This window comes from Gasterosteus aculeatus, chromosome 5 (assembly GCF_964276395.1).
Source record: "Gasterosteus aculeatus chromosome 5, fGasAcu3.hap1.1, whole genome shotgun sequence".
Classification (NCBI taxonomy): Eukaryota; Metazoa; Chordata; class Actinopteri; order Perciformes; family Gasterosteidae; genus Gasterosteus; species Gasterosteus aculeatus.
In genome coordinates, this window is record NC_135692.1 from 13,325,413 (window position 1) to 13,338,028 (window position 12,616).

At 48.7% G+C, this 12,616-nt stretch overlaps 2 protein-coding genes across 5 annotated transcripts in view; one reads left to right on the top strand and one right to left on the bottom strand.

The window, feature by feature from the left end:
* Positions 1 to 10,305, top strand: vwa2 (von Willebrand factor A domain containing 2). Its single transcript, XM_040175890.2, has 14 exons — positions 1 to 104; positions 2,175 to 2,236; positions 3,977 to 4,051; positions 4,200 to 4,333; positions 4,436 to 4,545; positions 5,482 to 5,679; positions 5,776 to 5,909; positions 6,044 to 6,173; positions 6,883 to 6,938; positions 7,028 to 7,135; positions 7,257 to 7,835; positions 7,963 to 8,514; positions 8,601 to 8,723; positions 8,864 to 10,305. The coding sequence occupies exons 2-14, from the start codon at positions 2,185 to 2,187 to the stop codon at positions 8,992 to 8,994; spliced, it is 2,382 nt and encodes a 793-aa protein (XP_040031824.2). The 5' UTR covers positions 1 to 104; positions 2,175 to 2,184; the 3' UTR covers positions 8,995 to 10,305.
* afap1l2 (actin filament associated protein 1-like 2) overlaps positions 9,811 to 12,616 on the bottom strand; it is a 26,054-nt gene continuing 23,248 nt past the window's right edge. For all 4 annotated transcript variants that reach the window (XM_040175889.2, XM_040175888.2, XM_078103514.1 and 1 more), the window contains 8 exons: positions 12,440 to 12,585; positions 12,243 to 12,354; positions 11,755 to 12,006; positions 11,372 to 11,651; positions 10,945 to 11,118; positions 10,666 to 10,853; positions 10,358 to 10,531; positions 9,811 to 10,254 (listed from right to left, as the gene is read on the bottom strand). In XM_040175889.2, coding sequence (XP_040031823.2) covers positions 10,228 to 10,254; positions 10,358 to 10,531; positions 10,666 to 10,853; positions 10,945 to 11,118; positions 11,372 to 11,651; positions 11,755 to 12,006; positions 12,243 to 12,354; positions 12,440 to 12,585 — 1,353 coding nt within the window. In that variant the 3' untranslated portion in view covers positions 9,811 to 10,227. The remainder of the gene's footprint in view (positions 10,255 to 10,357; positions 10,532 to 10,665; positions 10,854 to 10,944; positions 11,119 to 11,371; positions 11,652 to 11,754; positions 12,007 to 12,242; positions 12,355 to 12,439; positions 12,586 to 12,616) is intronic.

The following is a 12,616-nucleotide window of genomic DNA, read 5'->3' on the forward strand; positions in this document are numbered from 1 at the left end:
GGATCACACCCGCGCGGGGATGAAAGCGGTGTGAGCAGCCGCTCCGGATCGCGACCCGTTGGCGCAAATTTAAAGGTCGTTTTTTACGCACCGCGCAGCGCAAGGTAAGAGATCCGCGGGGGCGCGGCGTGTCCGCCATGGCGCGACTTTAGGATTTAGGATTGTATTTAGATTCTTCGTGTGTCGACGGATCCGCGTACGTCAGTTTTACGAATTGAAACAAACGCGATGACGTCCTCGCGTCTGATTCATGAGACGTTTCCACCCGAATCCGACGTTCACAGCGGGTGTAAAGCAGCAGGACGCGCTGAGCGTCACTCTGCGGGTAAACCTCTCTGTCGGGGTCACAACCTCTGACCTCCCCCCTCTTAAACCTGCCCTGACACGGCCAACTGTGACCAGGTGTTGCACGATGACAATTTACAAGTTAAGCAACAAAGGGGGGAAAAACAAAAAGAAACATTTAAAAATAAACCAAAGGTGTTTCAGGAAATGTGATTTGAAGTGTCTGTGAGAGCAGGACTGTGTGTGACTTCGCATGATTTAGTCATTTATATTTTCTATCGCAGACCCATTGAAACCCATTTCCATGCATGCCAGGACACTTTTAATTCTAGTTTAGTTCACATTTCTTTGATTGTTTTAAAAGTTGCTTTTTCAGGTGACTCACCCTGAAAGACCTCCAAGTACAGACTAGGAGATCCTGGGATATTTTGTATGATGTTGGTCCAAAAGCATTTCGCCATCGTTACTAATGACAGACTCCAGAGTGGAGCCACTTTCCAACCTGGCAACCAATCGGAGCAGGCGGCACTCTGAGGCAGGAAAGTCCCAGTTTACGTTTAGATCTTTTTCTCCTGTGGATGTGGGAGATCTAAGTGATAGTCCAAGAAGGGAATCCCTGAGATATTACCTGACAAAATGACCCTGATTTGGCATTTGTCACCATTGCTGGTGTTGACTCTCAGCGACGCCAGCGTCCCCAAAAAGACAACACAGCACTCTTATTTCAGCCAGGACCAAACTTGCAGCCAGTCAGAGCAGAGAGGCGTTCACTGCCAAGCCAAAAGGGAGCAGAATGGAGAGGTGAGGGTTGGATGTATCCAGAAGAATGCTTGTGAAGTGGAAGCCAATTTTGAGACAGGTGTGTGTGTGTGTGTGTGTGTGTGTGTGTGTGTGTGTGTGTGTGTGTGTGTGTGTGTGTGTGTGTGTTTTATATGTGATGCAAGACTGCTCCTTCCCATAAGCGTGTGTGTGTGTGTGTGTGTGTGTGTGTGTGTGTGTGTGTGTGTGTGTCCCCTGGCAGTAATAAAAATCTCTCTGCCTCGTGACAAACCAGCGAGTGCACAAATAGAGCATCAATCGCTCGTGGTGATGTTCATCTTCTGCACGTCGGCTCTGCAGACACACAGACTCCTCTTTCTTTTTTTAAAGAGAGGCTTCGGCCCTGAATACAATTCTATCAACTGTCTCAGGAACGCACACAGCTGTACCTGTGGTGGGAGGAGGAGGAGGAGGAGGAGGAGGGGTGGGATTCTCTGGCACGTCCTTCATCCCACCAAGACACACACGGGTTATTACGGCCGAGCATATCAGCGGCCTGAGTTAATCAAACCTTATCTGCAGCCGTTGTTCTTCTTCTGTGTACGCAGCAACGATCACACAGGTTCGTCCTCATTCAATATATGAACAGTTGACCAGGAACACCTGCGTGATCGAAGCTCTTTACATGTTGATTCATGAAAACTTTTCGTAAGATGATGTGTGCGTCAAACTTGTGGATCCGTTGTTGGAATACAAAAACATGTACCGGTGCAATGTGGAATAATCACCACCATCATCAATTATGATCTGATCAGTCTGATCTATTTAGCATCTGAAAACACGTTTAGGCAGATCTTAATTTGAAAAAAAAATCAGAATCAAAAGGTGAGGGTAAAGAAAAAAAGTGTCAGTTACACAAAACTCCACTTTTCTATAATCTTTATTTTTTGGGAGTTACTGGAAACTTTTAGCGCTTCAAACTTGCCAAAACACTTCAAATTCAAGTACATGTAAATGAAACCTCGCTCTCACGACCTTTGTACACACTCCTGTCCCACGTCTCTTTTTCCCTCATTGGTGTATTGTGTTGCATCTTCTGGTTAATTGCGTGCCCTTGTTTATCATTCCAGGTCTCTCGACATGCAGCCCGATATCCATCTCTCCCTCCTCTTGCCCCTGCTGCTTCTTCAAGGTTGGGTGATTGGTTTTTATTACTTTCAGCGGTCAGTTTCAGTCCATGACTTCCCTTTGTGCCTCGGCTACTCCGAATCCTCTTGAGCGTTTTAGGTTTTTTGTACCCATGAGGCTACAAATGTGTCCCAATATATTACGTTAAGCCGAAGACAGCCGTGTTGTTGTCTGGAGGTCGAGTACGTCACCTCACAAACATACAACACGTTACAGTGTCATCTTTAACTATTTTTGATGCCCTTTTAAGAAGTTACACCTTTTATTGTATTTACAAAAGGTTAAACCCTCTGGAAAATAAGACTCAATGAAGTAAATTGTAAAGGCTTGAGGTCAAGCCTTCTTTGACCGCGTGGTGGAAAATGTCCGATGCTTAACGGGACAACTTGAGATTCTTTGCAAGGTCCTGCTGAAACTTGTCAAGTCTCCGGTCCCTCTTCAAAGTCATGCCCCCCCCCCCCCCCCCTCCCCCCCAGCGCCTTCAAGTGCCGCCTGTTTTTCCAGACCTGTCCGATTGGCATCGATTTTTGCAGCGGAGTCGGTTCCTCTCTCGGCCACGACAGTGTCGGTATTTGCCGGCGGGAGGAGGCGGGAGTCACGGGGCAATGAGTTGTTTTCAAAAATGACAGCTTTAGCACCATCTCAAGTATTTATTACTGCTCATTGTGAGACTTTGAACTTGAGAAAACCAGACTGTTTTACCTCGCCAGGACGCCCCTTTTCCCTCCACAGATGAGTTGCATGAATAACTATTCATGCAAGGTTGTCGGTCAAGTTCCATTTCACATATAGGTGTTGGCTGATCACAGTTTCACCTTGAAGGGAAATATTCTCTATGAATCCCAGACTATTGGGGGATCAACACTTAGAAATAGACTGTACCTGCTAATGATCTTGCTCCTGGTTTTCGGATATGTTTTCTTTCACACACATTGGATTTAAGAAGATACGTGTTTATTTTGCTCAAATCTCATCCGATTGAATCTCGGCCCGTTTGCTCCAATCAAAAGATAATCGACTTTATGTAAAGTCTTGTTGGTCTAATGCAGCTTTGCAAAATGTATGATGCAATTAGACAGTTGGACCCTTCTTTCAGGAGTTTGTAGATTGTGTCAATTGGCCTATTGTTTATGACACACAAGCCACTATTCTCCCAAAGATAAGAACAACTTTAAATAGGAGCTGCTCTTTTTCAGAATGAATCTCTTAGTGTTGTATTTGTAGATTATTTTGTTTGTTTGAGTCAACGTTAGAACAAAATGTTCTCATACAGAACTTGTTTGAAGACGTGTGTAAAAAGCACTCGAGCGCTGGACAAATGCCTGAGTGATCCGTCGGGGTTACCGGGGACAACAAGGCGTGTTCACAGGGGTTTCTGAAGTCACATGACCCGAGCGGGCCGGACCTGAGCCTGAATAGAGCAACGGCCGTTCGGCGAATGGAGCAAAACAATGGTTTTCTTCACGTGTCCACTCACATTAGCTCTGATTACTTAATCAGCCAAGCAGGAGTCAGCCAACTGTGATGCCTTCAGGAACAGCATCCCATTCATTATTTCATATCAGGTCTCTCTGTATTGCTTTATAAATTACTAATGATTTTTTTAAATTAAAGCACTGAATAGACAAAGTTAACATGGAAATGATGTGAGGTTTACGGAAGTCTTTTTCATCCTACTACTTTTCGTGAAAGTACTGTTTGTGTAGACGTTTGACCGACCTTTTGTTGTTGTCCCCCGTCCTAGTTCGGCCGGGCTCCTCAGTGCAGGAGATCCAAACAAGCCATGAGAACATCCAAAAGATCAACGCAGCGGGAGAAAGTAAGTGGACAGAAGGTGCAGGTAAATAAGACGTTCGTGGTCATGTGATCTTACTGACCCGATGTCTATGTCAAACAGGACATGAGACAATGAGTGTGGTTGGACCTGGATTACCAGTGTATTTAACCGTGTGTGTTTCCTTTGGAAGTGATGAAGTGCTCAGCGGCCATGGATGTCCTCTTCCTCATGGATGGTTCCCACAGCGTGGGGAAGGGCAGCTTCGAGAGGGCAAAACACTACGCCATCCAGCTCTGTCAAGCACTGGACGTCGGACCAGACAAGGTTCGTGTCCCGACTTTTTCTTTGTGTCTTCCCCCCCCCCTCTCTCTCCCCCTCTCTCCATCCCCCTCAATCACAATCGTGTGCAATCACGCTCTTGTGCAGGTGCGAGTCGGCTTGATCCAGTTTGGTTCCTCCCCTCGACTGGAGTTCGCCCTGGACTCGTACACCACCAAAGAGGAGCTGAAGAAGCGCATGAAGAAGATTTCTCACCGGTGTGTGTGTGTGTGTGTGTGTCCCCTCTCGTTTCATCTTCAGACGGTTCATCTTTTGGGCATTTGGAGTGGGTGGATGGATCCTTTTTTAAGCGGCTGGAGAAGCATAGAAGAGGATATACGAGCACTTGTGTTATCCACAAAGTGATATTGTTTAGTTTTATAACAAATGAAAGATGTCATTTCAAAAACGTGTATTTTTCTTGTTTTGATAAATGGAAGCCTAAAACAACAAGTGAACCTGTGGGAGAAAATTGGGTAGAAATAACAGCAATTTCGCTATGAATTGTCTCTGCATATTATAATACACTACTGCTAATTGTGTAACATATAATATTGTGTACATTTGACGTGTCTGCTTTGATGAGGACGTTTGTAGCTTTATCTTTTTTTTATGCGAGCTGACGCTTGTCACTGTAGTTTCAGGAACACAACCAAAAGTAACCAGTTGGCAACGATGGCAAAACAGAGCAGCAACAAAATTGCAAACATGTTATCCATATGGTCGGACTTAGTTATTTCAAACATGTTCAGAAAGCTAAAAAATAGAAAAAAGTGTGTGTGTGTGCGCGCAAGATGCACGAAATTGCCATTTGTGTTATGAATTTCTTAGCTGTCACCTCAAATCAAAATCACACCGATTAGCATCGTAATATCGGTGTTGGTTTACTTCACTTTTTGATTCCCTTTATATAATTTGCATGACAAACACGAGTAAAGTGCATGCTTGCTTATAGCCGTACTGCAGTTAACCGTTACATAAAAAGTGTGCAAGAGATTCCAAAATGTCCTGTTTGTACTTTCGTGGCTAAATCCACTCCGTGAAATAGGAGCTGGGCTAAAGTTGCCAGTTGAAGGATTTAGTCCATAAGGTTTCCTGTTTTGCTCAGACAATAAATGGATAAAAAAACGCTCTTCCAATCTCTGAACTCCCAGGGGAGGCGCCACCCAGACGGGCCTCGCCCTCAAGTACGCGCTGAGGAAGGGCTTCCCGGGCGGCCGCAACGCCTCCGCCGCGGCCCGGATCGCCATCCTCATGACGGACGGGAGGTCTCAGGGCAACACGGTGCAGGCGGCTGCTCAGCTCAAAGAGGCGGGCGTCGTCTTGTTCGCCGTGGGCATTCGCCACCCAAAGTTCGTCCCCCCTGGTTGGAAAAATGACAATAGGTCACATCACTTTGGTTTGCAGGTGCAGTCTCTAAAAAGCTTCTTTTTTGTTGTCTCCCAAAGCTGGGAGGAGCTACACGCTTTGGCCAGCGAGCCGGCGGAGAGCCACGTGTTCTTCGCCGAGCATCTCCGCGACGCGCTGAACGGCCTGTACACCACGCTGAGCGCCTTCTCCGTCTGCGACGCCACACCCGCAGGTGGGTGCTCGTCTGCCACACCTTTCAACAGCCACACCCCCTTTCTTCCAACGGCTTCCATTTTTCGTCTCCCTGATTAATCCTTGTCCCCCCCCCCCCCCCCCCCCGTCTAATCCTCTCGCTCCGTTCCCCAGGCTGTCTGGTGGAGTCGTTTCCCTGCGAGAGGAAAACACTGGAGACTGTGAGAGAGATGCAGGGGAATTACATGTGTTGGAAAGGCTCCAAGGGGTATTCCCCATACGCGTCTCTGTGTCCACACTACAGGCAGGTGTACACAAACGCACCAACAACCCAAACGGCCTTGTTGTCTTCCTCCCCTGCAGTCAAAAATATAGTTTTTCGTGAGATGGATTTCTGAATTACTACTGAATTTGACAGTTTCTATATGAATGCGGATTACGTTCCTGTAAATCACTCACCTGTGTTTGTGAGAAAACATCCAGAGAAAGCCAGAACGGACAAAGCGGGATCAGGGGATTAGGAAAGCAAAGAAGCTCGAGGGATACAGCAGGGAACGTTCCATTAATCTAAAACCGGAGACACAGGGTTTAAATACCCCGGGGAGGTGCAGGTGATTAGACACACGCGAGGGGCGGGAAGAGAAATGAGCGTGGCACACGAGAGGCAGGGGCATTTTACACAAAAGAGATAATCCCCCAAACAAAAACTAAGACGTGTGTGACACGGTAGCTGATGTCCGGCAGTAATTGAAGAGGCCCACGGGGACGGATTCATGATCAATACGTCGGCGTCAGTGGGAGGGTGTCCCTGAAAACAAGTGCAACTCTGTCAAAACCTCCCAGGGCGCTTCAAATGTCCTTTTGACTAAATCCATTTCACAGCCCACTGCAACTTCACCACCGTGAAAAGGCCCGAAACTACTCAGGCATCGCTTTCCACCTCCGCTCTCACGCCGTATGTCTCATGAATCAACATAAAAACTCGATCGAGTGATTTAATATTCGTGTCGCAGGTACAACAAGGTCTACAGGAGGCACCAGACAGTCTGCCACCGTACTCTCTGTCCAGGTAACAGCGATGCTCTTTTTTTCCTCTTTTTCGCATGTGTATTTGTGTGACGCCCTGCCACCCTCCCTCTGTCTCTCTCTACACCGCAGATCCCTGCGACTCTCGGCCCTGCCAGAACGGTGGAACGTGTGTATCAGAAGGTCCAGAGGGTTACCACTGCGCGTGTCCACCGGGCTACGGAGGAGACCCACACTGCGGTCTGTACGCTGTGTCTCCTACGTTCTCCAGTTTCAGTTTAGGGTACCGGCAGTAAATGAAGAGGCCCCGGTGGCTGCATGCGACCTCTCAAACTTAACTTGACCACCCGTCCCTCTTCAGCTCCGGCGTTATCGCTGGACTGCTCCGTGGACCTGCTGTTCCTGACGGAGGCCTCCGCCACGCTCCCCTTGGAAGGCTTCCTCCGCCTCAAGTCCTTCCTGAAGCGCTTCCTGCGCACTGTGGTCGGGTCCGACAGCCCCAGCAGGGTCGGCCTGGCGGCGTTCGGGGGAGAGACCCGGGTCGAGGTCCCCGTGGGCAAGTTCAAAGGGGACCTGAAGGGTTTGCTCAAGGCCGTGGAGGCCCTTCAGCCGATCGGCGGCCCGACCCTGACGGGCCAGGCTCTTCAGCACGTCACGCGCCACGGCTTTGTGAGCGCGCCGGTCTTTGCCGACGTCACGGACGACCTGCCCCGCGTGGTCGTGCTGCTCACCGCCAGCCGCGCCGCCGACGAGGTGGTGGAGCCGTCCAAGTACGCACGAGACAGGGAGATCTTCCTGATAGGGGTGGGACCAGGTTACCTGAGGGAACAACTGGACAACATGACAGGAAATCCCCAGAGGACCATCACCTACACGCCGCCCGAGTTAAGTGCCAAGATCCCTGAGCTCAAGGCTAAGATCTGCAGCGTGGATACACAAGGTACTGACATTAAATCCATAAAGCATCAGCTTCACTTCTTTGAAACCTTATGATCTCCCTTATCTGGCTCAGATTAATAAGCCATCATTTGGTGCAATTTATTCATATCCACAACCTCATTTTTCAGGTTGTCTTGGCCAAGCAGTGGACCTGGTGTTTGCCCTGGACGCCTCTGGTGGCGTCAGCCCCGCCAACTTCGGCGTCCTGCGCGACTTCGTCCGCAGCCTCACCGTCCAGTTCGACATCAACCGGGACGTGGCTCAAGTGGCGCTCGTGGCCTACAGCCGGAGAGCCACCACCGTCTTCAACCTCGACGCCCACGAGACCGGTTCTGCCGTCCTCAAGGCCGTGGACGCCGCCGACTACATGGGCGGAGTGGCTTCGACGGGCTCGGCTCTGCTCCACGTCCGGTCCGACGTCCTGACCGCGGCCAGGGGCGCGCGTCCCGGGGTCAACAAGGCCGTCGTGGTGGTGACCGACGGCTCGGGCGGCGACGACGCCGTCGTCCCAGCTCAAAAGTTGAGAGATAACGGCGTTTCGCTGTTCGTGATTGGCATCGGGGACGTGCAGAAGGAGCGGCTGCTGCGGATCACCGGGTCAGAGGATCACATGATCGCGGTGCCGTTTTATGAGGATCTCAAATATTTCGAGGATGTGCTGGTGCAGATGCTGTGTTCAGGTGAGAATGATGACGGGGGAACGTGACGCCCGATCCAGAGGTTGTGAATGTCACAGGCCGATTCATGATGCATTTACGTCTATTAGAGGTTAAGAAGCCAGTAAACCTGTGCAAGCCCAACCCATGTATGAACGATGGGACCTGCATCCTGTCCGGAGGGAGCTTCCGCTGCCGCTGCGACGGCCATGAAGGACCACACTGCGAAACAAGTCAGTGGCATTTATGAAGCTTCTTCATATTATCATCTCACTCAATAGACCTTTTCTTTTTATCAGTCAAAACCTTTTAAAGCTGGGATTGCCGCTGCGAGCGCATGAGTTTCTCTGTGTGTGTGTTTTCTTTAACGTAGAAAGCAGCAGATCACCATCCAGAGGAGATCTCCCGAGGCCCGCTGGTCTCAGGAAGAAGAGCCGGCAGAGGAAGAGTCACCGAGAGCTTCTGCATCTCTACAAACTGCACCGCAGGAGACATGCCGTCTGATAAACACACACACACACACACACACACTATTCACAGTAACACTATGGACACTGGAGGACAAAGAATGCGTGCGGCTTCACGATGGAATAAATGGAAAAGTCAATATTTAAACTTGCACTCAAATGTATTTCTACTGAATTGTCTATTTGTGTCCTAGTTTGTCACTGTACTCGCTGTAAGATGTAAACTTTTATATTACATTATTATATACTTTGGCTCGATTTTTATTATTTTGTATAATGATCTCAAGTGCCTTATACCTAATACTATTTTTCATGTTTTAGTACGTCGTTTTTACAATAGGCCTATAATATATATATCAACTGATTTTAATTTTTTTTTTTTTAGTTTAAAAGACTGTTTGCTCTCCCTGTGAAAAACCATTTTCTGATAAACTGCCACTGTTGTACACTACAATTACTTTATCACTTTGATAATCAGGTGGGCTTTTTATTTAATTTTCCATGACCTTTGCAATTATCCCTCTATAATCTTTGATTTGTCAGTCCAGCTTTAGTAAACAGTATCTATATTATAATACAATTGGTCCACTCGTGAACACCTAACAAACCCAAAAATTACATATTTGTAATTAGAAAAAATAAAATTGTAAATACGAATCTTCATCGATGCCACCGATCTGGTTATCAAATTACTTCCCAAGTGAGAAGTGACCGAATTGACTCTATTTCGGCAGCTAAAAGGTGAATGATGCACATTTACATGCTTGAAAGCATTGGAACTAGAGACAGACAGGCTTGACTAACTTTAAAAGCAAAGGGGGCATTTTTATTATTAACTATTTTCGAGCCAGTATTGTTGTCAGAACAATTTTATTTGAATAAAAAGTGCATTTTTAGCTAACGATACAACCAAATGATGGTGTAAATATATTTACATGTTGGCTACCAGCATATAGAACCAAGCTACAATCTGGATTGTACAAAATTTAGTTGAGGGGTGTCTTTCTTTCATCAGGATCTTTAAGATCAATTGTTAGGCCGACCAAAATGCTACTACATCAACGTCCATCCTTTGCAAACTGAGAAAAACAACTACGATTATCCACTGGCGTTTGAGAAGACGGCTTGTGCATCTCTCTGATCGGCCTTTTTTATTGTCTGAGCAGGGAGAACGTTGACTCGTCTGTTTGGAGGGTTCCCGTTGTGGACACCCGACCACACCAAGAGAAATAAGTGGATGTGAAGGGTCAAAGGTCATCCAGCGTTCCCTCTACGAGGTGGACTTCTTCTCCCACTCCTGTTTTAAAGAAAAATAGAAATGTAGGTGGAATAAAAATGATCCCTGACGATACCACAGGAATATCTTGTTCATATAATGCACGTGGGCCTTTTGGACTCACCATAGCTTTCTGCAGGACTTTGCCTTTGGTGGCCATGATGGAAACGGGTCTGTTCTTTAGCGCAGACGCAGAGTTGACTGGGTCGGCACTGACGTTGCTGTTGTGGGGTTGGGATGATGATGATGATGACGAGGAGGAGGACGTCTGGGGAGCAGGCAGGGTTGCTGCTTTATGCTGTAGGTAAAACCGTAGAGTTTAGAGAGGGGAGAGAAAAAAAGAAAACAGCAGCTCCGATCAGAGAGGGCGAAAGGCCCGTGGTCATCTCGGGATCCACCTCCCGAGTTCACCCGGATCACCCGTACACTAACCGCCGGTGAGTCCTGGAGGCTGCTGTCCAGCGTGGTCCCCAGTGTGAAGGCCCCCGACTCCACCTTCTTCAGGCTCTCCTTCACCTCCACGAGCCGCAGCTCCACCTCCACCCTGCGGCGCTCGGCGTCGCGACACGCCTCCTCCTTCTGCCTCAGAAAGGCTTCTAACGGGGTCTGCTGCTCGGGGTCTGAGGGACAGGGACAGCGGACCCTTCGGCTGTCAGTCACACAGGCCGCTGTGGAGCCTTCAGTGGTGTGAGGGGAAGAACTGGACCGTACCTTGGCAGGCGCCGAGCTCCTCTTTGGTCTCCCTCTTCTCCCTCTTCAGGTTTGCCAGAATGGCCCTCACCTCCTCCCTCTCTCTCTCCAGGCGCTCGCGCTCGTCGATGTAGCGGCGGACGTCGGCCTCTGTGCGGTTCTTGCCTAGTTTCACTTCGACCGCGCCGGGAGACCCTGGGAATCAAGGTTGAATTTTTGTAAAGTAAGTAAAACAACGTTTTCCCAAATCAAACTGTAATAAAGTACGTGACCCTCCCTGAAGCTGCGCATTTGACTGCAGAGGATGCAGTGTTTCACTAGAGGGGGCCGTGGTGATGTAACATTACTTAAACACCAGCGTTGAGGAAAACAATTGTCAGTCCATTTCCCCCCAAATATGTGTGCGTGTGTGTTGAGAATGATGAAGATTATGTGTTTTGGTCTTCACCCATGGTGTGCGCCTTTGGCCGCAGGGGATGAGGACTTTGAGTGAGCCCGGCAGAAACCGGGAGGCCTTTATTGATCTGGGGCCCGGAGGAGCAGAAAGCCTGTGGGATCCCCACACTCGTCCTCTTGGGGGTCTCCTGGCTTTGGGGTAAGGTCTTGACCGCTTGGGTTGGGGGCTGTGGTTGAGCGGGAGTCACTGGGGGCTCTTGTTCTGGTTTGCGGGAGTGCGGACATGTCCCATTTGACACAGGTGTCGACTCAATACAGTCGGTGTTAATGACCTGGAAAATGAGGCATAAAACATAGAAATATAGCACAAAATGTAAGATTCTATCCAAGTAGAATGTTACGACAATTTATTATTCATAATAAATACCATATTACCTCTTTAATTTGAGGTGAGGGGTCCTTCTCCTCCTCTGGTGGGACTGGGGAATCGCTCTCGAGTTCTGTGGAAGGGGCTTTACTCGCCCCGGGCGTATGGAGGAAGGAGCGTAGAGGGATGAGGCCCAGGTACACCCGGGCATCGGTGTCCTGCTCTGCTCCCTCCGGGTCCTTGGTGTCCCGTGCGCACGGTCCATTCTGCTCCTGAGGATTGTTGTCCTCACTGTCCGCCAGGCTGCTCTCTTCAGCGTCCTGAAGCAGGAGGAAGTGAGTGAGGAGATGGGGTGTGGTCAGATTGGGGGGGGCGAGGGGGAGGGTCCATGTAAAAAATGAAACAGGAATTGAAAATGTGGTTGAAAATTGAAAAACAACGGGGAGCAGAAAGCTGCAGGTTTTTTAGTCCGAGAAACAAACGGCGCCCTAAATGATTTACACCTTATTATTATGCATGAAATCGCAAGAAAAATGAGTTTGTTTGGATAAGACACCTCTGGATCAGCTATAGATGCCACGTCGTCATACAGCTCTTCAGAGTTGTGGGCGATGGAGGGCGGGGCGTCTATGTAGGTGTTTGGCTCTGAATACCTCCTCTGCATGAAGCTAGAGAGACACACAAATACACAGAGAAGTAATTAAATCGTGCACCGCATACACCTTTAAGAGGGGCAGAACTCGGGGATCTCACTATAGGGAAGTCTTGGCAGCATTAACGATGCTCGAGATCCTCTCAGCGTTGACGTAGTCGTATGTGAGTTCCTCGGGGTCCGTCTTGCTCCCTGTCTGTGACAGCAGGAGGCCCAGCCAGTGGCCCATGTCCGCCGACGTCTTAGCCTGAGAGGAGAGGAAAGACACCGGCTAAAAT